This window comes from Pogonomyrmex barbatus, unplaced genomic scaffold (assembly GCF_055798465.1).
Source record: "Pogonomyrmex barbatus isolate J1 unplaced genomic scaffold, ASM5579846v1 scaffold8, whole genome shotgun sequence".
NCBI lineage: Eukaryota > Metazoa > Arthropoda > Insecta > Hymenoptera > Formicidae > Pogonomyrmex > Pogonomyrmex barbatus.
This window is the reverse complement of record NW_028297182.1, coordinates 1,763,002-1,787,360: the sequence shown is the minus strand read 5'-3', so window position 1 is coordinate 1,787,360 and position 24,359 is coordinate 1,763,002. Positions and strand designations below refer to the sequence as shown.

At 35.9% G+C, this 24,359-nt stretch overlaps 2 protein-coding genes and 1 long non-coding RNA gene across 6 annotated transcripts in view; 1 reads left to right on the top strand and 2 right to left on the bottom strand.

Annotated features, from left to right (window-relative positions):
* Window positions 1–96: 96 nt before the first annotated feature.
* Window positions 97–6,210, bottom strand: LOC105425495 (zinc finger CCHC domain-containing protein 8 homolog). The gene is made up of 7 exons (XM_011636292.2): window positions 5,266–6,210; window positions 4,581–4,836; window positions 4,093–4,385; window positions 3,576–3,789; window positions 3,292–3,505; window positions 2,929–3,083; window positions 97–2,836 (listed from the first exon to the last, which is right to left on the bottom strand). Exons 1-7 carry the CDS (start codon window positions 5,580–5,582, stop codon window positions 2,270–2,272), a joined length of 2,016 nt encoding a protein of 671 aa, XP_011634594.2. The 5' UTR covers window positions 5,583–6,210; the 3' UTR covers window positions 97–2,269.
* A 149-nt stretch (window positions 6,211–6,359) lies between these two features.
* The window catches only part of LOC105425496 (calcium release-activated calcium channel protein 1), a 22,261-nt gene continuing 4,261 nt past the window's right edge, over window positions 6,360–24,359 (bottom strand). The window contains exons 1-5 of one of the 4 annotated variants that reach the window (XM_089084053.1): window positions 17,305–17,629; window positions 16,666–16,777; window positions 13,419–13,621; window positions 10,516–10,644; window positions 6,360–9,989 (exon numbers count right to left, since the gene is read on the bottom strand). In XM_089084053.1, the coding sequence (XP_088940179.1) occupies window positions 9,459–9,989; window positions 10,516–10,644; window positions 13,419–13,621; window positions 16,666–16,777; window positions 17,305–17,343 (1,014 nt within the window). In that variant the 5' untranslated portion in view covers window positions 17,344–17,629 and the 3' untranslated portion in view covers window positions 6,360–9,458. Of the gene's footprint in view, window positions 9,990–10,515; window positions 10,645–13,418; window positions 13,622–16,665; window positions 16,778–17,304; window positions 17,630–23,483; window positions 24,214–24,359 lie in introns of those variants that run through there. The other 3 variants (XM_011636294.3, XM_011636295.3, XM_011636296.3) reach the window with 3 other exon arrangements.
* On the top strand, window positions 10,622–14,963 carry LOC148934691 (uncharacterized). Its single transcript, XR_016141138.1, has 2 exons — window positions 10,622–12,413; window positions 13,212–14,963. It is a non-coding gene; the product is annotated as an uncharacterized LOC148934691 (long non-coding RNA).

Sequence of the window (24,359 nt, the reverse complement as noted above, 5' to 3'; positions counted from 1 at the left end):
AGTATCAATTTATAGATATTTTTGTAAAAATAATGGGATAAGTAAAGAAATCTATTACGTATTATTCGAATTGTGCGTGATTGATCATAGATATCATTTTCATTACAAAATAGTTTTATTTTAGATAAAAATGCTATAGAGTTACATAATTTGTACAATGTTAATATAATCTTACTTTTGCACAAATTTTAATTATTTATGCATTGCTTTATTTGTATTATATCGAGGAATCTCTCATACATCTCCGCATAAAAAATTATACAACAAAATTAGCATATTTATGTTTAAAAAATATTAATACATGATATTTATTGAGATAGTTGCAAATAGTTTTTCTTTTTCTAAACAGAAAGATGCTAAGATAATAATTAAATGTATCATTACATATAGTGTTAACATTATCTATACAAAAATTAGTATTTTTGAGCAAATAAAAAACATAAATCGATTTGAAATTTGATGAGTTCCAAATTTTTAAAAATTTTTGTTTGGTACATCATGCTTAGATTTAACGCTTTGCGATTTGAGTTAATGCACTTTTTATATTTCGATTTTCATTTCTTTTATCCTTTAAAAACTGTTTTTTTCTGTTAACACATATGTATGCATACGCACGTATACACACACACACACAGACGCATACAATCTGTTAAAAATTAATTTTATATATCATAATTGAATATTCTATATAATCTCAACATACAAAATATATTGCATAAGTAGAATTTTTTTAGTTCTGATTAAAATTAATGTATATATGTAGAAAACTAATTTTGAATTATAAGATATTACAAAAACAAAAAACAACATCACAGTTATATTTCTCAGTGATGAAGCCTTGTCATCGATACTTTTGTACTTTCGAAGTGATGGTAATATATACTTTTTCAGAATTATATACACACACACACACACACACATATATATATATATATATATATATATATATATGTATGTATAAATTATATATATTTACATATATGTATATATAGTGTAATTAATATATATATATATGACATATACTTTGTTAAATAAATTGAATGATGACCAAGTAATCATGTATTAAAAATTATGTGTAAAATATATACAATTTTGTAAATTTATAACAGATTTACAAGAAAGTTTTTAAATTTGTGTAGATAAATTGTGAGAACATTAAAGACAATTACAATTATATGTAAATGTTCAATATGAATTTATGTACAATATATTTCAACTTTTGTTCTTAAAAATTAGTTACATTATATTTTATATTATAAATGATATAACTGAAAATATAGCAAGTTATTGTAAGCAAAAATGAAAAAAGATAGTTGAATTATAATTATAGAAATAATTCTTTTTATATAATTTTATTAATCATGTATATTCATCAAGATCTCAGACTCATATCATGCAGACTGCATAGTAAAGGAAGGACATTTATATCTTTTAACAAATAATAAAGTTAAATAGATAAAAAAGATATAAATTTTGAGACTCGTAAGATTTTTTCGATTAAGTTTGATTTTAATTTAGAGAAATTATAAAGTTAAAGAATAATAAAAAGTATTCTTATTTCAAAAGAAATTTAAAAAGAAATTTATTTTTTAAAGAAGCATATATGTAAAAATATCAATTTTTTTTAAACATTTCAAAATTTGTTTTTATTTTTTTATTGTTTTATGTTTAGAGAATGTAATCTTAAACTTTCATTTCAAAATTCGCAGATGTCGAAAACTAAGATTCTAAGTAACGATTCTAAGATAAATAATTTGTTTAAACGATCATTTTAAAGACATTTTATGGTAGAAAATTTTTATTATCTCTATGAAGAAAAAGAATTTTAGAGAAGTTCCAAGAGAGAAACAGAGAATTCCACTTACTACTGAATCACAATTTAATCTGCAAAATATTGAGATCTTTGGAGATATTTTGTGAATTATTTATAGATATTCAAAAATATCCATTTATAATAAGACATCAATGTCATTGAAAATATCTTCTTTCAAATTAAGTTAGAAAACAGGGAAGAACAATTTTTCAACCCGCATCTTTTTTTCTAATAGTTCCAACTATTTCTTCTAATTTTCGAATATGTTAATATTTTGTACTTACTAAATTATATTAGATTATGATTCATAATAATGCTATAGATGTTTCAAAACATTTGATTGACCAATTAAAACAATAAATTTTATCAATTTTATTTATTTAATTGATCAATTATAAAGCATTCGAAGCATTTATAGCACTAAAAACTGCACCATAATCTTTAAATTAATTATGTCTATTCTTGTTGTTGCAATTTTGCCATAGTGTTTCTTACTTTTTGTAGGACTCCCGTCATTTGTTCATATTTACCCGTTGAATCAGGCAAATTTTCAAAATTGATAACATCGCAAATGTCTCGGGAAAACTTTTCTGATGATGGTAGTTTATTATATGGAGAGGTACTTGGTAATATTGGCGTACCCAAATATACTGACGTGACTTGATCCGATGTTCTCCGCGAAGCAGAGCGATTTGGAGTAGAATCGGATTGCAATATTTTATTAGTAATTGATGTGTCCAATGTAAGTGTAGTATTGGAATCATTTTTAAGTGACGTATCAGGACAGCACTGTGATTCTGATATCACAGAACTATGACTTGAAGATCTTCTCGAAGTAGAAGGCGTAGTCGTTATACTAGAAAATGACGTTTCCGATACAAGCACAGTATTCAAATCATTTTTGATTGATGTGGAATCGGAATTAGATTGCGAATTTGCTTCTTCAATCTCCATAAGCAATACTTTCTTTGTTCTTTCTAATTCAGACAAGGACGGCGAGTTTGTGATCGAAGTTGTGTCATCCTGAAAAAAGAAAACAATCTTTGTAATTTCCTTGTAGTTTATCTTTGTAAATTAAGGTATATAAGAAGAATAATAATTCTTTAATAACATACCGCAGAATCTAAGGAGGGCAATTCTTGCGATTGCGAATCAGAATCATCGATTGTTTGAGGTAACTCTGGCGGCGGTGCTGGTATCTCCTGCACTGATTCTTTCGGTAATGGTGGTACAAAATGCCCATTAATAGATACGCTCTCCACAACATTTTCTATTTTAATGAAATAAAAAGAAGTTATCTTTTAAAAAAAGAGAATAAAAATAAGTACAAATAATATGAACATTGGTGTGAATAAATAGCTCGATAGTATGAATTTAATGTTAAGATAATTTTCTTTTGTTTCCTATAACGATTAACTTTCTAATAAAGATTAAATGAAAAATGACAAATGTTTAATTATCGTAATTAATGATTATACCTTCTGTATCTTCTATTTCCATGTCACTAACTGCTTCTGTATTATTATGTACAATTGATGTAGACATTTTTAATTTTTTCCGCTTGTAACCATCGTCTGCTTCTTTACCTTGCAAGTGTAATAACATCATCTCTTTGCTATGCACATGTTGCATTTTTGGTACCCAATGCATGTGGCTATTTTGAAATCGATTAATTTTATCATTTACAGCTTCCTGAAAAAAATGTAATATGTAAAATCATTTTGATGTATCAACATCGGTTATTTTACTGTATATTGCTTACATCTATAGTACCAGGAGGAGGCGGAATATTAAAACCAGGGAAGTCATATATCTTTTTTATGTCATATTGATCTCTATCTATGTCTGTGATGATTTCACCTTCTTCTTCATTTATATCACTTTCTGCTACTCCATCAGAATTGAAGAGCGATAAACCAGAATGTTGTAGGCGCGCCTCTTCTAACCATCCTGGAGGGTAGCCAAGTAATCTCATTCTAAGAAAAAACATGTTTTGGCACGTAGAATGAACCTCATTGGCCCATTAAATTTCAAATTATAAATTTTTCCTTCTTTATTTTACTTTAATATCTAATTTTGTACACTTGTATTTGCACTTATATTTGTAATACAACAAAAAAAAAACTCGCAAAAATCAGATTAACTTAAAAACAGTAAAAATTTTTAAAAAATTATTACTAATATATATAAAGAAAAAGCTGTGAATATACCAACTGAAGAATAGGAAGAAACATTTTTTTTCAAAACTCGTTATGTTATATAGTGGATTTATGTAATACCTATATATATGTTTCGGCAGTTCATTCTCTTTCAATCCAAGAGCTTTTCGCAGTTTTTGACTTAAATGACCAGGGACCATGTGACTAAATCTTTGATCTTCGTTCATATGATATCGAACACCCATATTGTGTTTTGTAGCAAACTCTTTACGATTTTTATTAATATTACTCTGATTTTTAGGCAATGGACAATCTCGCATATTATGGTTTCCATTACAATTGAAACAATTTAATTTTGGTGCGCAATCTTTTGGTTGTTCACGCTTTGATTCTTCAAATGCATTCTCATATTTCTAAAATGAAAGATTGTTAAGAATAAAGTAATGAGAAATATGAAACATTGATGACATTTACTTCTAAATTAGAGTAAGATGTATAAAAATTTACAATATTCCTCAATGTATCTTATAACATTTTATATAATATAGTCTGTAGACACAATAACAAATCAAATAAAAAATGACTGTATAAAGGAAAGACAATGTTACCTGTCCATAAGTCGGCACATCCAAGTCATTCTTTGCATTTGGTTGTTTATCAATTGTAAATAAAGAATCACAAATACTATTACATTCTACACTTTCATTCGCATTCTTGTTTTCTGGACTAGCAGGTGATTCTTTGAAATTATCCTTATCATCCCAAACTTCTAAAATCAGACTTGATTCATTTGTATCTTTCTTGAAAGAAGGTTTTGACTGCACTAAATTATGCAGAAAATCTTTTATTTGTTGCCGATATTGCCTACAAATACATGAAAATTCATAATATATTCGTGAATAATTCAATATAATGAATATAACTTCCGTCTAAATATTCAATATTCAATATAACAAATTAAATCATATCCATTGCATCAATATTTGCATTAATATTGCTTATATGCAATGACTTAACTCGCATATTTTTATGAAAAATACAAGAAAACGTTTATTTCTACAATTTACATTTCGGTACACAATGCCATGCAAAATTAACTAGGCGAAACGAGTTCCCACTTTGTTTTGTAAACAAAGTATAGGACACATGAGATATGTTTTTCTTATAACTCGACTCTTTTCACTTATCTCTTTCTTTCCAACTTTCTATTTTATTTACTCGATTCATTTCAAGAGATTACGAAATGTCAAGCTACCAAAAAAAAAAAAAACACACGCGTTCCATGAGACATACCTCGAGACACTCTCATCGCGAAACATAACCTTAAAAACGGGCTGCGAAGCGACGCCGCCCGAACTAGGGGACCGTGAACGTTTTCTCCGCGAACCGGCCATCACCTTGGTCACTTCGATCTCATCCGGGGACGAGATGCGATCGACACTGCTCTTCCCCGTATCATAGATCTGATTTTCATTGTCCAAACAAATGATGTCCGCATCGCAACTCGCATCTAACTCGATCACTTCCGTCTCCGAATCTTCGAGCGTGATCGTAGAATTCAAAGGATCTGCGTCCATATTCACGTCGAACACGCGGACATCGCTGTTCATCGTAGACACGTGACACGTGGGACCGCGATGCTCCGAGATTTTCGCGCTCGATCCGCTCCTCGACGAAAAGATTATCGATGCACGGATTTCCTTTATTATAGAGCGGTAGCCCTGTGTTGGTACGTCAGTGTGTTGACGAAGCAGCAATTGGTGTTTACAGCGGAGTCCCGCGCATGCGCAGTGGCGCAGACAGCACAGACGTTTTGCGCGACACTCTGATCAACATTAATCGATTAATTTAATCGATTGTATGAGCTACTATCTACGACTTTTTTTTTAACTTTTATTTTCAATTTCTATCAATGTCAAATTAATTTTTATCTTTAGTTTAACCTTTTTTTAGTTATAAGAATTAGAAAAAATGAAGGGTAAATTATGCTGAAAATTAAGACATTGATAAAAATAGACGTAATCCTTAATATATCTATTTATTGTTTTAATTAATTCTTTTTATCCATTTCTACCAATGTAAATTAATTTCAATTTAATTTACTCTTTTCTATACAGCTAAAACCCAGAAATGTTCTCTGTTATCCTTTTCTAGTTCTTAAAATAAAAATGTGTCGAGTTTAATTATTTGAAATTAATAGAGCTGCTAAATATAAAAATAGGATTAAAATACGAAATATAAAAAAAAAAATAAAATAATTTCAAATTTTAATAAAAACTTGTATTAAAAATTTTCAGCGTCACAAAATATAAAATAAAAAAGAATACAAAAAAGTGTATGTATCGAATGAAACCAGGAAAGTTTTTGACCCAATTTATAGATGCAAGTATCAATCAACAATATTGCTTATATTCTTTATGTTATATACAAGACATAAAAAATTCAAAAGTATACATCCTTAGCTGCATATATCTATCAGGAACTTGTTTTCAAAATTGCAAAATATAAGTGCAAGTCCTTTTCTTTTTTGCACACAATATAACGCGTCATGCTACGTGAATTAGGCGGTATCGCCTCGATTCCTGGAGACTGCCGATTGTTCGCGGAATGGCAAATTGAAATGTTTTCTTCGCGGACATTCGGCAGGCGGCAATGCCGTTCTTGAAACCTCAGAGAGCTACGTGGTGCGAACTACGAATAGAATCCTGTAAACGAAATGGTTGGCGACACGCTATATACTCGCCTGAGACAAAACGTATTGCCAAAGCGCATTACAAGGGCGAATGGAGAAATGATAAAAGGGAGGGCAAAGGCATAGGAATCAACAGGTATCATGAAAATTATTCCTTGTTCCCTGAATATTCCTCTCAATCTGAAACGCTTATTTCAACATTTTTTTTTGCTACATTTAATATTTTTACATCTCCGACCTAAACGTCATTATTTTATTTTTTCCTAATTTAATCAAACATAAAACATTCACGTTTTAATTAAAATTCCAATTATCATGTAAAATTATAATAAATATATAGAAGGAAATAAAACACTAAATTTAAAAATTTTTATATTAATTGCACAATTGTAAAGATTTTCTTAAAAAAAAAAAAAAAAAAAAATTAGAAACTATAAATAAAACTATAAATTTTGAAGATTGACCATTGACATTCTGAGACGTCAAAGAACCGTTTCGTTCGTCAGTTTTTTATTTTACCTAAGTTTTTTAACTCGATCGAGTATATCAATATTATAAGAGAATAGATACGTCTGTCAGATATCAATTTAACATTATAAACCTGAAATTATGATGGAATATATGTTGAATATTGCTATATACAAATCTCATTATCCGAGATTATGTACATCCAAGCTGCCGATATTTCGTTCGCTAGTTAGAAACGTTTCTTCGCAGCGATGGCTGGATGTACGAAGGCGACTGGCACAATGATCTGAGACACGGTTACGGCGTCCTAAGTAAAATTACGGAAGACGGTAACGTGCGCAAGGTATACGCCGGCGACTGGATACGGGGAAAGAGACACGGATTCGGAAGCAATTGGTACAAGGACGGCAGCTACTACGAAGGCGCATTTCGAGAAAACAAACGAAATGGTTACGGCCGAATTTGGTACAAATGCGGCAGCGGATACTACCAGGGCATGTGGCTGAACGATCGTTACCACGGAGAAGGAATGCTCGTTCAAGGTTATCCTCTATCGATCAAAAAAGAGAAAGAAATAGATATAATGTACAATATTTTAAATTTACGGAAATGTTTGAATGTTAGAATGAATCCGTTCGAAAGTGTCCGTTCACTTCTTTTTAACTGTGTATTACACAGAACGAAAAGCGATTACGTTTTTCTTAGCGGTCGCTTTGATTTTTTTTTTGACGCTCGCGAAAGTTGATGAGTCTCTGAAGCACACCGATGAGTCATGATGTCATGATCAATGTCATGATCAGATCATGCCAAGAGATCCTTTCACTCAAAATGTGTTTTCTTACTTTCACATTAGAAATCTCATGTTCAATATTTATTTTTTAAAATCCTCATAGAGAACGGTAACTTTTACGAGGGTCAGTTTGCAAATGGCAAGAAGGAAGGTCTGGGTGTCTTCCATCACTTGGACAGTCAACAAGTGCAGAAGGGTTGTTGGAAGAATGACGTCTGCGTGAACAGCACGATTGAGGATCGCCGACTAACGACAGCCAGCCTTACATCCATTACACATTCCAAGGATAAATGATCGAGCAGAGCTACACTTATAAGCGCATTGCGTCACGTCTCATTTACGTCCTCTCAGATCGATTTGAACATGCATGTTTCACATTACTGGCCTTCCCTGTATTTTGCGGCGAACGGAAAAATGTAATACGTATGTATGACTTCGTACGTACGACCTTTTTTTATTTTGGCAATCGCTCCTATCGGCGTGCGAAGCCGAAAAGTATATCTACAGATCAGAATCGAACACATACTTTCCCGACTTTTATTCGCGATCATAGAAATGTAATGTCCCGAGTCGTTAACGTTATGTACATCCGAGTCACCGCTACCTGACATTCCGTTTCTTATTTTTACGGCAGTCGTAATGTATATACTTGAGAATAATGTACTTGCGCGTTGAAGAACAATAAGAGAAATTACTGTCATTAAATGTCTCCTTAAAAAAAAAAAAAAAAAAAAAAAAAAAAATCAACTTTCGTACGGCGTGTAGCAGAACGCCGTATATATTTCACGTGTATCGTTATTAATATATGCCCGACGTAACGACGAAACACTTAAGGGATGTAAACGTCGGTCGCGTTTCTTGGATAAGCACGTTTTTCGAAAGATAAGTACATTCGAGTATGTAAGCCAGTCGTGTTGTTACCTCTCGATATAAAGGCAAAATTCCGGCTATTGTACTATCACTTTTCTCGAGCGGTACATGGCGATACACGCGGGTGTCGCTTAATATCCTTAAGTCATATTATTTTTCCTACCGTGTTAAGTCGCAACGCGAATGAAGGAATGTGTTTCGTATCTACATACATAATACGATGTCATCGAACTTCGTCTCCTTCCCAAAAACTGACACAATGCTTTCGTTTCGCGCGGCATCGTGCGGACGAGCGGAGTCCCGTCGCGCTTACACTTAATTTACATCACAGAGAACACGCGTATAAAAAAAAGGGGGAAAAGGAAGATCTTATCCGTTGATCGAATCTTTGCACACGTAGCGCGTGTGCGAAGAAGCCGGTCGTCTACGTGTCATGTTCCTCGAGCGCCTCACGCTCGGAAGACTCGTTCCTGGCAGAATCCTCTCAGAAAAAAAAAAAAAACAGCACTCGTTTCCGCCGTCATGAAAAAGATCACTGCCTCTCTCTCTTTCTCTCCCTCTCGCATTCCGCGGAGCGGAAATTCTTCTTCTTGTACTTCGATTCGCGAATCCCTCCGGCGACCCCCCCCCCCCCCCCCGGTGACAGGAAGGATCGGGCTGACCGATTCAAACGATATGCGTCACCCCGGTCTGCAGGAGATTCACGCCGTTCCTGCCGCCTTCCATGTCCGTGGATTCGATCTGCTCCTTAAGTAACTCGAGTTCCCGTATGCCGGACACGGTGACCTCGTACTTGTGCGCGACCAGGCTCCGATAGAAGTGTATCGCGAACGCGAGGAAGATTATCAGCACCGGTACCAGGACTATGCAGGCCGACCAGGCGGCCACCTGCGAGAAGTCGTAGAACTTCACCCAGCAGAGTATCGCGATCTCCAGCAGGAACAGAAGGAGGCCCAGCAGCGTGGAGAAGGCCCACGCGATCTCGATGTACCAATGCAGACGCTCGTGCGGCGACTCGTGCACCAGGCTTATGCTGTGTAGATTGCAGACGGCCTCGATGTTCGGCAGTATGCACGTGGATATCATCAGCGCCAGCATGTGCACGGCCACCAAGAGAGTCGTGCACACGGCGAAGGCGATCAGCATCTCCGGCGGGACCTTCGTGTCGGAATTCAACTGCACCTCCACCATGGCGACCTGCGAACAGCGATCGATCTTTGTGCAGCCTCGGAAAATATTATAGCCTAGACGCATTTGAATCGTCGACGAGTGTAAATTATCATCATTTGATATTAATAAATGCGAAAGACTCCATTTAAAAATAAGACGCGGTGACATTTACCGCGTAAAAACTCGTGATCAGAAAGTAATAAAATTGAAAAATATAATCGAAGCTACTGTTAAGCTAATGTTTTCCATTTGCGCGATATTCGCGAGACAAATGTTTAAATTTTCGTGTAAGCTCATTTAATGCAGATCGCCTTCAAAATTCTGCCTTTCACAGGGGATTTTTTTTTTCTCTGTATAATAATAAACAAAATCGAACGACGGATTCTATTACAACTTTAAAATTATGTTCCATTTCCATTGTCTCGATTAATTGACCGATTAATAAATTCGCGGAAAATGCGCGTGAATTTATGAATACAAAAGGCTCTCCGAGCTTTGATTAACTGGTCTGAGAAAAGACCAGTTCGTTCTCGCATAAACGACGTTCTCTTACCATAGCGAAGCCGGAGAGCAGAGCTGACGTTTTGCTAGACGCCTTGAGCTTCGCGCGGCTCAGCTGCAGTTTTCTCCAGGACAAGTAACCCGGCGTATGAAGGCCATCCCCCACTTGCGACATCGTCGACTGGCGAACAGAACGAACGCGAAGATGACAGATTAGTTCGGGCTGAACGGAAGGGCGCGAAACACACGTGTATAGGAGGAGATACCCGATCGCTGTAGGTCCCTCTCACCGAGGAACGACAACGGGGGGCGGGACGGGAGGGGGGGGGGGAGGAAAGGGACACTAAAGCGCCTGCGGTATAACGCGATCTTGCGATCTCACGGGGCGTGTAAACTGGAAGCTTGTAAGCACGAGTAAGAAAAGAGAGGGCAACGTACCGGAGATCGATGGCAACGTCGGTGCCAGCGGGAGGAGAACCTGCCAAAAGTCCCGCGGTAGTGGAACAAAAAACCAATGGGTGCTGAACGAAACAAATAATAAGGAAGATTAATGAGAAACGTAGAAACGTAGAGAGGTGCGCCGGCGGCCGATGCGTTACGGCTACGAGATCGACTGGCGTGCGTCTTTTGCGGGAAGCCTGCGGCGAGCGTGAGGAAGAGGAGATGCACACAAGCGCACACACACACGCGCACGCATACACGCGAGCGCAACGAGCTCGTGCACGCACGTGGAGGACACTCGCGTGCGTTTCAGGGAGGCACTTATGCTGATGCATGCATTAACGAGAAATTTTGCGTCGTCGCTGGCGAGATGCTTCACATCCGCGTCGCTCGACTTAAGCCATGATCCTCGCGCTGGAGGTTCTTCTTCTCGAGATCAGAAATTTCGATGGGCACCTTAAATAAAATAGTGAAAAAATACGTAACGCGGAGGTGGAGAAGCGTTCGGATATGCGTTTCCGAATGTCCGAGATACAAAATGGCGCGGCGTCTACAAGCAAACCAACCGGCTACCAACGAGATGCAACGTGCCTTGAAATGAGCGCCTTCGAAATATTCTCGGGCCTTCGCGCGGATTTTCGTATTTTCGTATCCAAGCCCGACGATTGACATTTAAATATTCGACGTTGATAAACACGAGTGAATAAAATACGCAATTAAATAACAATTCTTCCTTCTCCAACGTTAATAAAATACAAGTCGCTGAATCAGTTTACATCTCGATGCGCGTTGAAAATAGTGACTGGCGAGTGAGAAAGGGACACGTTTGTCATACGATACCAGTCTTTTGTTTATTTAGCTACTATAGAGATATATTCGATGTCAGATGTCTGTGTATTTCGACAACTTGATATACGCAAGGCAGCACTTTCGAACATCTGTTCGAGTCTGTACTCCTCGAAAGTGTGCATACGGCACACGAATTATCATCTCTTTTTTTCCCGTGAACAATGTGGAACAGGTGATTATGAACGCGTAATCAGCATATATGGCAAAAAACGCACGTTCGGCATGTCGACATTAAATAAAAGAAATGAGCATGCATGAAAACATCGCAAACTTACGTCACATCTGTAAATGCGCGCATTTGTCTAATTATATACTTTTAATTGCAATAATTTCACAGGCGATCTTGACACATGGTGGTACTGAAAAGGCTAAATGCATTCTTTCATTTGTGACAAAAACAGTAAACTAACTCAATCTGAAACCCACATCGCACACTCAAATCGTCTGGGATTTATCGGTCGTTCTACTCGTTTGATAAAACTAGTTCGCCGTAAATTGAGGAAAAATTCGGCCTTCGCAGCATGCAAATAAGAAAAAAAATGGGAAGTACGATGTTACGACGTTATCGTTACGAACGACATCCGGATAATTATCAGTACGTAACACATGCAGAATGAAGCACTGAAGAATATGCGACTAATTGCGCACTGAAAATCAGATGTAAGCAGCGTTCAAAAAAAAAAAAAAATTAATGTATAATCCCTGAGTGGAGAGAATTTGAAAAAGTCAATCGATTGATCGCATGCTCGAATAATACGCGGCGATTATAAGTACAAGAGTATTAAAATTTTAATTACATCGACATTGGATGTCGAATAAAGAACCAATTTTATATTTCTTTTTTAAAATATTCTAATCTAAATGTCTTATTAAATAAACATTATCGAAATTTAGTTAACATGTAATCAGTATTATAAAAAAGTTATATATACATCTCCCTCATTGATATAAAATGGTTTTTATTTCGGTTATCTTATAAAATCGACGAAACTGATGATTTATACTGTTCTCAAATTCTATTTTAAAGTCGTGTTAAAGACATTGTTACGAATACGAAGAAAACGAATCTATTATTACTTAATGAATACAGTGTACGTATGTTCTACGTATGTTCTACAATTGTGAGAAATCTAATATGTATATTTTTAAGATTTTTTTCTGCTACGTGATTTTACTACTGAACACTTCAGTTTCCCCGTAACGCATCGAAATATCTCGAAAAGGGAATAAAATTTTTTTTTTATCAGGTACACGTATATAAATTACTTAATCTTGATTCTGCTCTACTCTTATATACACATTTGCAATTATACAATAATTAAATTTGTAAAAATTTATAAATTGATGAGATTTATACGTTATCTCAAATATAATGATGAGAGGAAAAGGAAGTTAACAACAAAGTATTTTTCCTGTAAAAAAGATTTAAAAAAAAAAAAAGTCCTACTTTTTTCACAGAGATTAGTAGTGACACAACGGAAAGTGATGTAAGGAGATAAAGACAGCAGCAGCAGCAGCAGCAAAAAACGAAGCGAGGGAGGGAGGGAGGAGGGGGGGGAGGAGGGAGCGCGTGTGTACGACATGCAGGCGCGTCTCGCGGAGCGGGATGAAGAGAAAAGGATCTCTGCTGCCGCGGAGGAGGATCAGTTGGGACAGTCTACCGACCTGACAGTGATCGTGGAACGGCTTGTGAAAGCAGTGGCCGTCAGCGTTGCGCAGGTGTTCGTGCGCCACGTGTACGTGGGTTGGCAAATGCGAAGTGGGGAGCCCCCTCGCGCCCCCGCTCTCCGCGCCAAACAGTGAATTGCGCCCGGTGCTGGTCGACCATACGGACATCAGGCTTGATCCTTGCACGGCTCGGTCCGGAGCTGCAAAAACCGGAATCGATGAAAAAAACAATGTTCACGCGTCATGTTCTCGTGTAAAAATAGAGGAGCGGTCATTCGAGGATAAAGATAAAAGCACAATAATAATGTCCAAGTTTATTGACTCAGGATGCGAAAATTAGGAGCTAACATTTTTATTCATATCTTTTTCTAGATAGAAATACGTAAAAATACGTGGAAATACATTAGACAAAAATGGATATAAATACATTTTTTCTCCTTCCTCAACTGAGGATGCTACTCAAACCTGAAAAAAAAAAATTCCATAATTTTTTACAATTTGTTAAAAATTTCAGGTGAAATAAAAGTATTTTTAAATGTATTTTACAAACAAATATATATTTATTGTGCAAAGTTCCTTCACTAAAGATTCAATTAAATTTGAAAAATTAAAAGAAAAAACTCTAAGGACTCCAAAACAAATATTTTATATTGTATAAAATTTCCAAACTTTACTTTCGAAAACTGTAAACAAAAAATTATATAGCATAAACAAATTCCAGGTTCTCCAGATTTTTCCAAGTAGACACATTGCTCACATTTTAGTAATTAAAAAAGCGTCGTAATTTTAGTAGGCGTTAAGTGTTGGAAATTACGTTACATATTCTGCATTTGGTATAATCTCTTGTGTAATTATATGTGTGTTGTAATGCGCATAAATACATGCATTGCTCTTTATGTATATTTATCACATTTCTTGTTTTTTATATATATCATCTCTCGACTTTACACCGATGACAGAAGTAGTGCTTCCTAAGTAAAGAGATTCGGGAATTTCTCACTTCATTTTAGATCACATTAATCTTGATCTACTCCCGTTTTCATTTCTCTAAACACCGCGGTAATCTTTAACGACGTATGTACAACAACGCGTTAAACGGAATGAAGTGAAAAAACTCCCTGTGTCCATTATTTCCACGCTGTCAACGTGCGAGTGACAACAAACTTCAGAATCCTCTCGTTTCCGATTTCACGCGACATCAATTTAATACGGTGAATAAGATTATGCGCAGTAAGATTAAAGCGCCGCAAAACACCGAAATATCCTAACACTTTATAACGCGCCAAGGAATGTAATTAGAACCGCATGTCCTTGATTCATCCGCCAATTTGCAATCGTTAATTTCGTCCGCTGTGTCAGACCTCGAATTCTCGAAGCATCGAAATATATTTCTCTTTAAATAAAGATTTTCTAATGATCGTACGTGTTTGTTTGTAACGATCGAACGATCTGCCGTTACACTTACATAAATATGTCCTCGTCGCACAAGAAAATTGCCGAGGTTGCCATAAAAAGAATTAAAATTAAATTTTTTTTTTTTTTTTTTTTTTTTTTTACAAAATTTATACGGATGAAAGATGGCGACAGAGATTTGTCGCGAAACGCGACATGCCGCTTAATTTGCTTTAACGAACGCGCCAATTGAACGGCTCGCGCGAGCCATCCGCGTGTCGACGATCGTGTAGATCGCAGCGGCCGATCGAAAATCCGCCGAGCGATAGAGGCCGATGGCGAATTAATACGTTCGTCGCCATGTATGTCACATGTGATCTTGTAACACAAGCGCAAGGTTAAAAAATGTAATGCACGCTCGCCGAGCTCGGAAAGCGGTCTGGGTCAAATGGTGATTGAAAAAGATCACCGATCTCGGAGAATGAGAATGGACTTGGAGCAGAGAATAATTGGAATCTCGACGTAACCATGCCGCGTTTCTCTTAACTTACTCTTACTCTTTAAATATAATTTGCTCCGACACCAAATATAACAGACATCTTTTACGTTTTCTTCCTCCATCGCGTTTCTATTTTTCTTTTTATCTTGTTCATTTCTTGAATCTTGAAAATAGAGACCCCTCTGTGTGAAAGTAGAGAGCAAATTATTGCATGCAAATAGAGAAGAAAGCAACTTTTTGCGAGCGGAATAGAGATCTCATCTTTTATGAAACTAAACTTTGAGAAACTTGAAGTAAATTTTTCTCTTCTTTTTTTTCAGTTATTTAAATATTGATTGTCAATATTTGCGAAAGTTTCGCGATGGCAATCAATGAATAGCTAATCGAATCAAACTATTCCAACTTTTTATCTATAATCAATATAAATAAAGAATAATATATAAATATAATTTAAATATAAATAAATAAATATAATTATATAATATAAATAAATTTGTATAAATAAATTTTAATTTTGTCATTAATAGCATTTTTCTCAAAGTTTTTACATTTTCTTTATATTTTAATTTTTCTTAGAGACTTGCGTGCCTATTTTGAGACAAATAGGTAGAAGAAAAATAAGAGAAGATAAAAGAAAAAAATTTGACGTTATATGTAACGACTTCACGTTCTCCGTTTAGTCATCTCTCGTTCCATGAGAATTGCACATCCAGGTAGTGTAATAGTATTTACAAATACGTTTATCGCCCGAGGGATTAGAATTTTAAACGCTGATTCATTTAAAGCGGCTTATATATCGCGTCTCTATTGCTAATGATAATCGCCCTTAGTATCCTGCATCCTACTCTGTCGCCATTATACGCAGTGACGTAATCGACATCCTAATCTCCTCGTTCAATGAAGAATATATAAAATTATATGAGTAAAAGTGTAAAAGTTATTACGACTTTCAATGAACACATACATATTTTTCCGCCATACAAACATTATATAAAAATATTCATATTCATTTATGGTTAAAAATCAAATAAACGTGATAAATTTTATTAAATATTATTTTTATACAGAAAAAAATGCATATTTCATATAAATTATATTTTATATAAATTTTACATTTGTTATATAAGTTCACATGTACCTTTTTAACATAAATTGTTTCATTTTTTTTTAGAAAAACTTGAAAGTGTTCTCTTGATTTTTTAGATGTCTTATTTTATTTTTTTACTACAAATTCAATGACGATTTTACTAATAGAATATATATATATATAAAACGAGTCGTCAAAGGGCAATGCAGAGCATTAGACAAAGTATACCATCGTGTTTGAATGATAAACCTAACGATCTGTAACACCTTTTTTTTTTCTTTCTGCCTTCTTCCTGCTTGCTGCTCCTCTCATTTCCTCGGTATCACCCGGGACACTCTGACATCGGCACTTTGACCCGTGCGGCCGATTACGCCACTGCTGGTAATGCCAACATACAACAATTATACGATATACGTAACCTCGCCGCCTAGACGGCGGCAAATCGGCCGCGGAGGACAAACATAGAAGCGAGGCAGATTTCGGTCGGGATTCACGGCAAGCCAGAACAAACCAGAGTGCATATAAAGGAGGCCGTGCGAACGCGTTTACATTTTCGCGTGGTAAACTATAAAGGCATTGTCGGGTTGACACCGCGTCGTCCACGCGGTCGCCGTTGCCAATACCGGCGCCGTTATAATCGCCGTGCCAATATCACTAAAAATACAAAGGACCGAAGAACGCCGCGTGCGGTTGCCCCGTGGCGGCTCGCGTACGGAATTAAATCGACGATCAGAAACGCAGATCGACGATCGGGCAGCCGCGGCACTTCCCGAGGCCTTCTTCCACGCAATCGCGATGCAATTACGGAAGCGGTATTAGAGCGAGATCATGCATTCATTGTGCAAAAATCGACATAAAACGAATCAATGGAAGATTATCGATGTTCATTCACTGATCGAGATTACCATTTTCAGGACGCGAATCGACGAACGTCGCGAAAGCATGACGAATGGAAGAATCGACTCTCCGTGCTCTCGTTCTCTCGGTGTTCCTCTCGATGGCTCGCGCGATGGCTGGATCACGTTACTTTTCCCCTGGAGGCTATCGCATCGTTGATGTCCACGTCAGAACACGGTCAAAACAGACTCCGGCACCGTTCGCGTCTTCAAAATTTAGAGCGCGTTCGAGCGTGCGCGTTGGCAACGGAAACTCACGACGACGACGAACACGAGAAGACACCGATCAGCGTACTGATGAACGAGCGCGACCGAGGCGAGCGGCCGGCGACGCCGACAACATAATGCCGAGTGCCGCCGAGGATTGCCGAACGTCCTCGACGCCGGCCGAGACTCGACACTCGCTCGCCGATACGTCAATGCGCGCGAACGCACAATAATTCCAATTGTTTTAAACTTTATTGAAACTTTGATTTTTAGTTATCGGATTGTGGCAATGATCTATAATGATTTTCTCGTATTATATTGTCATAATCAATAGCACCGAAAAAACTTTTCCATCTTTCTCTATTTAAAAAAAAAATGTTAAAAATAAATTCTGTATTATCTCTTTTGTTAGATTTTTTTAAAGAAAAAAATCTAATAAGAATGTACAATTACAGTTTAAAGTGTATTGCTTAAAATATATTTCTGAAATTTTTTAAAATATAAAGCAATATGTAATTTATTTTAAATTATAAGAACTATCTTAGACAAAGATTGTTTAAAAAATTTACATGAATAATTTTGATTTAAATTATTGATTTAAATTTAAATTAAAGGCTTTTGGAATCGATTTAAGCTCGACAACATGTGAATGTATCGAAGACGGAGTTCTCATGATCTCTGACACAACACGAAGGAAGAATACTCGGAGGACAATTTACAGAATACGTCGACATGTGGGACAGATATGGGAGAGAAATATTCATTCATGCTTTTTATCTGCGAATAAACAAATGTGATTTTAATACGTATTCCTTTCTGTAGTTTTACAACATACAATATTATAATGTAATATTATATTGTAATAAAAAAACAATCGCGCTTAGAAAGAAAAAGATGATTTATTGTCTTTTGATCGATCGTTTCCTTTTCTATGGATCATAGTAATAGTTTTATTCATTTGTTTCTCGCGCCTGCATCTTAATTTTCATTCCATATTCCATTTATATTTTATATTTATCACGCATTTGTTTCATTTGCTGATAATTTATATTAGCATAATATATATCAATCATTTATATTATTATTATTATATCATATTATTATATATTATTATAAAAATTGCAACGTTCGTAAACTATAACATTGTTAAAAATATATTATATGTGAAACATTTTTTGCTGCACACAATACATTAAATAGTAATTTACATACTATAAATAAATAAATAGCAAAAATACATATAGATTTGCGCTATGTATATAGATAATGTGCATAAAACCTTGTACATAAATACACATTCATATATATTTTCCAAACATTGGAAATAAAGGTTCTGGAAATAAGATGATATCTACTCTAATCATGAAGCATAAAAAGAAAATGATTTGTTTTATTCAAATGTTCACAATGTAATCAGACATCATAATGATTATGTGAACGTATTATTTCTCTTGTTGACGTAACATATCAGCAAAATACCACATCGTGAAACTCATTTGTACAATTTGCTCACGTCACGTATTTTGCAGTAAAAAAAAAAAAGAGACAAAAGAAATAGATTTTTTTGCTTGTTAGATGAAATGGATCAAAAACAATCTTGTCTTAGAAAATGATAATTTCGCAGAAATCATTCTATTCAGTTAAAGTATAAAAATATCGATAGACGTCAACTCTCACATTGCATTGCCTGTGAAAAAAGACTATTTTAAGATTATTTTAAGACTATTTTATGAATAAGATAAGGATTCAGTGAATCAATATTAATTAGACATAAAGCCGACATTTTTATTAGATGATGATTAGATTTTTAATTTGTACGTTTCAATCAATTCATTGATAAGCATTTATATATCTTTTTTATAGAATAAATATGAAGTAATTTTAATTTTATTTATTTGTACAATGTAAAGATTTCTTAGAGAATATTTATCTGTTTAATAAAAAAATAAATAAATAAAAGATATTTCTAATAAAAAAATTTTAGAAACATTTTGAAACAAAACAAAGTACGTCTCGATATTATTAATAATAATAATTACTATAATATGTTATGTTCGCGTTAGGTTAAATAAACTCGCTTCAGTTAAATAAAACTAACGATTTATCGATTGACACTCAATCATTTCTTAAATGAACATCTGCATAGTTCGGAATTCGCGCATATCGTTAGTTGAGAACATCAAGCTCCATTGGCATATGTTTCTTACGTATGAGTTACAAAACGGTATTTATTTTAAGCAGGCACGTGTATGACTATCATATAAATTATATATGATGTATTTTTTTCCACGGTACAAATTACGTGCCTTCATTTCTGGCGGGCACGTGCAAACGCAAATGCGCCTTTACGTCACATTTGTGTATCCGCACTTTTATTTATCAGCCTCCAACACACACGGAGCGGAGGAAAAAAAAAATATGTATTATTTCTCCATTTTTTTGAAACGATGTGTTTTCGTGACTGTTCACAATAGTGCACGTCAGCGCTCAATTTTCTATTCTTTTTCGCAACGATATGTGCAGTTCGATTATTCATGTCCAAGATAATTTTACTCTGCTGAATCGCACGGATGATTTCAGCGTTGGAATAAAAACGATGGAAATATATATGGAAAATTTTGTCCATCCACGAGGCTTCCTAAGAGACATTTCACGTCTGTTAAATATGTTCGAAGTGTGTTAAATATGTTCGAAGAATTGAATAAAACTGTCGACAAAAAGATAAAATAATGAAAAATAATAAAAAAATTTAATTCTTACTTTCGTTGAAATTTGAAATTGTTATAAAAATAAAAAGAGCTAGATGTAGGATACAGAGAAGTCTAACTTCATACCTATTAATATGATGAAAAACACATTCTAATGATCTTCCGTCAGTATATTTGTTTTTAATCACCTTCTTCCTTATACCACAATATCAATTTTTTTTATTCGTTTACATAACAATCTTAATTTAAACGATTGAAAAAATATCGCAACGAGCGACTACATAATAATAGAATAATAATATAAGGCGGGAATAAAAATATAACAATAAATTAATTTAAATTTTGCGATTAAAATCTAATTTATAAAATTGTTAATTAGAGTTGATTAAAGGGATTAACAATAATTAAGAGATTAAGAATTAAATTTCGCTTCTGTTGCATGAAACATTTCAATTTATTTTTAATATATTAAATGCAAAACAGTAAACAAATGTAACCCGTCTAAAGGAAAACAAATGTATCTTGTCGTCAAAAATTGCGTCAGTCATTCTTTTGACTAAATAATTTCGTATACAATGTAACTTGTATACTTGGCAGGTATACAATGCTCCATTTCAACGCGTCAGAAGAGAACAGAACTGAACGTTCAGTAGTATATACGTTTCTACGAATAAGATAGGGAGATGAGAGGACGCGCCCACGTTATTTACGTGGCATTATAGTTTTAGGAACGTTATTCATCCATCCAGTTAATAAGACGTACGCAAATGGTCGACGAATGATAGAACGGGATCTACTGGGATGGCCGCAAAGTGGTCGTCCCGCCAGAGACGGCCGGATGAGAATCTATTTAGATCTCTCGCCGATGGCAACCGTCCAGGATGTGGTCGCCTGCACTGCATCGTGAGGACGACGATAGTCAGGGTCAGGGCATCCCCGGTAGCCTAGTTACAGCTAGCATGGTCGGTCTGATCTATTTAACACCTCGTGTAACGAGCGAGAGGCCGAGATACGTTCGGCTCCTCATAGAGAAAAGAAATGACTTTTAAATGAAGATAAATATTCTCCAACAGCAAGAACATTGTAATCTCCTTTAAAATAATTACAATCTTGATTTAATAAAATTTGTATGGACGCAAATGTTACTTTTGCTCAGGTCAAAACTAAAAATCTTCCATAGGAAGATTATATGTTCTTAGTTATATATATTTATGTCTGTATTTATAGAAAATATCTGGAAATCCAATCGAAACTAAAATCTTTTTAAGATTATAATATTTTTGCTTATATATGAGAATACATAGTCTTGATTTAAGATTAATTTTTTTTTCCGTGTGCTCGCATATAGGATAAATGACTGTATTTTTGTTTATTTCTATCTTTAAAAATTTACACCTATTCGATTAATTATTCGATAATTCGAGCGGCCTGGTTATCGCGTATACTCGCGACACAGTTCAATCGAATCGAGATATTAAATCGATCCTCGGTTGATCTTTCCGAATTAATGAAAAATAAGAAAGAATGATCACTTTTGACGGGGCACTCAGATACTCTGTATTTATTTTTCTACTGAATCATTATTTTATGCACTTTTAATGGCAAAAACATCAAATGTTGTTACTTAAAACAGACAGTAGACTTAAAACAGACGGAATCTCGATCTCGATCAGTAGTGTCATCGTGACTTTCGCGAGATGATTTACGGGTCGATTATAAATAAATTTTCGCAGATACTACGTGGCCGGTGTTTTCTGTGAAAACTAGTCGAAGCTCGAATCAACAAACGGCGATGTCGCGGAGCTCTCGCCGCGCGGGATATTCAGCGAAAAAAATCGAATACTATTAAAACCCGCTAACCTCCTTCCGTGAACTTTAACAATGATTCGTATACGTCACGGTGTTTGTTTCCGAGATTTCCGAGACAGGGCTCGTATTTGCGGAAGGCAAACAGCGATGTATTACGAAAATTGCGCTAAAATTGCTGAAAGACGCTTGGACCTGTCGGTTCATTCCTTCGCGGAAAATGGGATTACGTAAAAAGCTGTGCGATTCGTCCTTGAATTATAATTCACCTTCGCGGGAGATATTTATCTAATTAAATCATAGTTCTTTTTTTGTCACACATCTCGTCGGATTAATCGAGACGACGATTTTTTTTTAATTTCACCGCGTTCTCGAGATAAGCTCACGCGGGAGGTGTAACGGTGTAATGCCACGCACGAGACCTGCATTTTCTCGAGAATTGAGGCCGGATGGATAAATAATAATAATAATGCCGACGAGGTTGCAATAAATACAAGTTACAGAGGAGAACAACGGCGCGAGATGAGAGTCACGCTCGTGTGTAAATGCGTGTAAATGCGCGCATGTTTAATTTGTCGCAGCCAAGCGAGTGTCGTCCTAGAATCTTAATCAAAGCCGTCAGTTCTATGTACGCATGTCCTTCCCTCGCGCGCGATCTGCCCAACACTCTGAGATACATCGAGAAAAACGATTTTTTTCGGGAGTTCGTCTTGTCTCGTAGGTCGCATCCCAGACAGATTCGCGGATATGTGTACATTGTTACGTTCGCGGCCTATTATTCGCGGTATCCTGTTATTGCGCGACTTACGGGCAATTACACGAGCTATTTTATGACTGAAAAATCTGTTTCACGTACACGTGCACTTCTAAGAATCTTAGCTGCGATCTGTTTTGATTTCTTTCGTGGTCGAACCGGAGAAAATTTGCTCTCGACGCCGGGACCGAACGAGGAGAAAAAAAAAAAAGATAATACGTAATTTCCAAACTGGCGAGGCTTTCAACGGTAACATGACTGGCCTCTCGTAATTTTAAACTTCTCCCTTCACTGTCGACAAGTGGCACTACTTCAAAGCTGAATGCTATTATGTTGATACGTGAAAAAAATTGCATAGCATCGATAACCAAATATGTACTTTGTTCTGTGCGCAACAACGGTGCAGGATGAAGTCAGAAGATAACAGAAAGATAGTGAATCTTCGCAGCGTGGATAATTCAAACTGACTTTTTAAATGACTTTTTAAATGCATTTTAAATGTTACGTATGTAAAGTGTAAAAAAGGATCATAGGCAAATCAGGCGAATTTATTTTTATTATCGGCCAATAAAAGTTTAGTACAAAATTGCGATCAAGTAAAATCATAACTAACACATATAAATAAAAGGATAAGTACGAGATTACTGGCGCAGTCGCCACGAAATTTTGGCAGAACGAAATCGTTTTCATATCAATGTCACACAAGAACTTACAAGTGCCGGTATCGTTACGCCGACGGGTTTCCATGTTCATAAAGATAGGCGGTCACGAAAAAAACGTTAGCAGTCACTCACTCAAAAATGCAAAATGAAGCCTTGCGAGCACTCGTTATTCTCACATCAAATGCGGCAATCGAAGGCAAAACTAACAACGGAGATTTCCAATATGATGCCGGTACAAATTCCATCTTCCAATGGCACTCCGCGCCGCGCTCGTCGCATTGTCGCGGATAAACATTACAGATAAATTTCTCCCGATATTTATAACAAGAGGCAAAGTCACGCCGAGAACTCCTTGTCGCGTGCGCGTTTCGATTAATCGAGCGGAAGGGAGGGAAGGAGGGGGGGGGGGATCCCGAGAATCCGCGGATCCCGCGTGAGAGTTCTAGCGGAAAATGAACGAAGAAGCGTTCAGGAGAAACCGGAGCACTCCCGTTAGCACTCGCGGGAAGAAAACCGCTAGAACGGGAACCGTTTCGACGGAAGCGGAAGAGAACGGCGGCCAAACTCCGCGCGGCGTACGCGTTACGCTCGCGAGCGTCGACTGGCACGACTGCTCTCGAAAGGCCGTTCGTTCGAAGTAGTATCAAACCGAAATACCCGTGTCGGTTGAGAGCGTGGAAAGCAACGGTATACTGGCCGCAAGAAAACTGGAATCTCTCCTTCGCGTTTCGCTTATCACGCGTCGTCGCAAAAGCGCTACGCAGCGGATCGCGCGATTGCCGCAACGGCGCGGCGATTGACGAATGATTAGCGTATGGAACTATGAGTAACCTCGCGATAAGCGTATAATTACGAGGGGGCAGGGTTGGGCAGTGGTTGGTTAAAAAATTAAAAATTAATTAATAAAGTTCAAAATAACTTAATTTA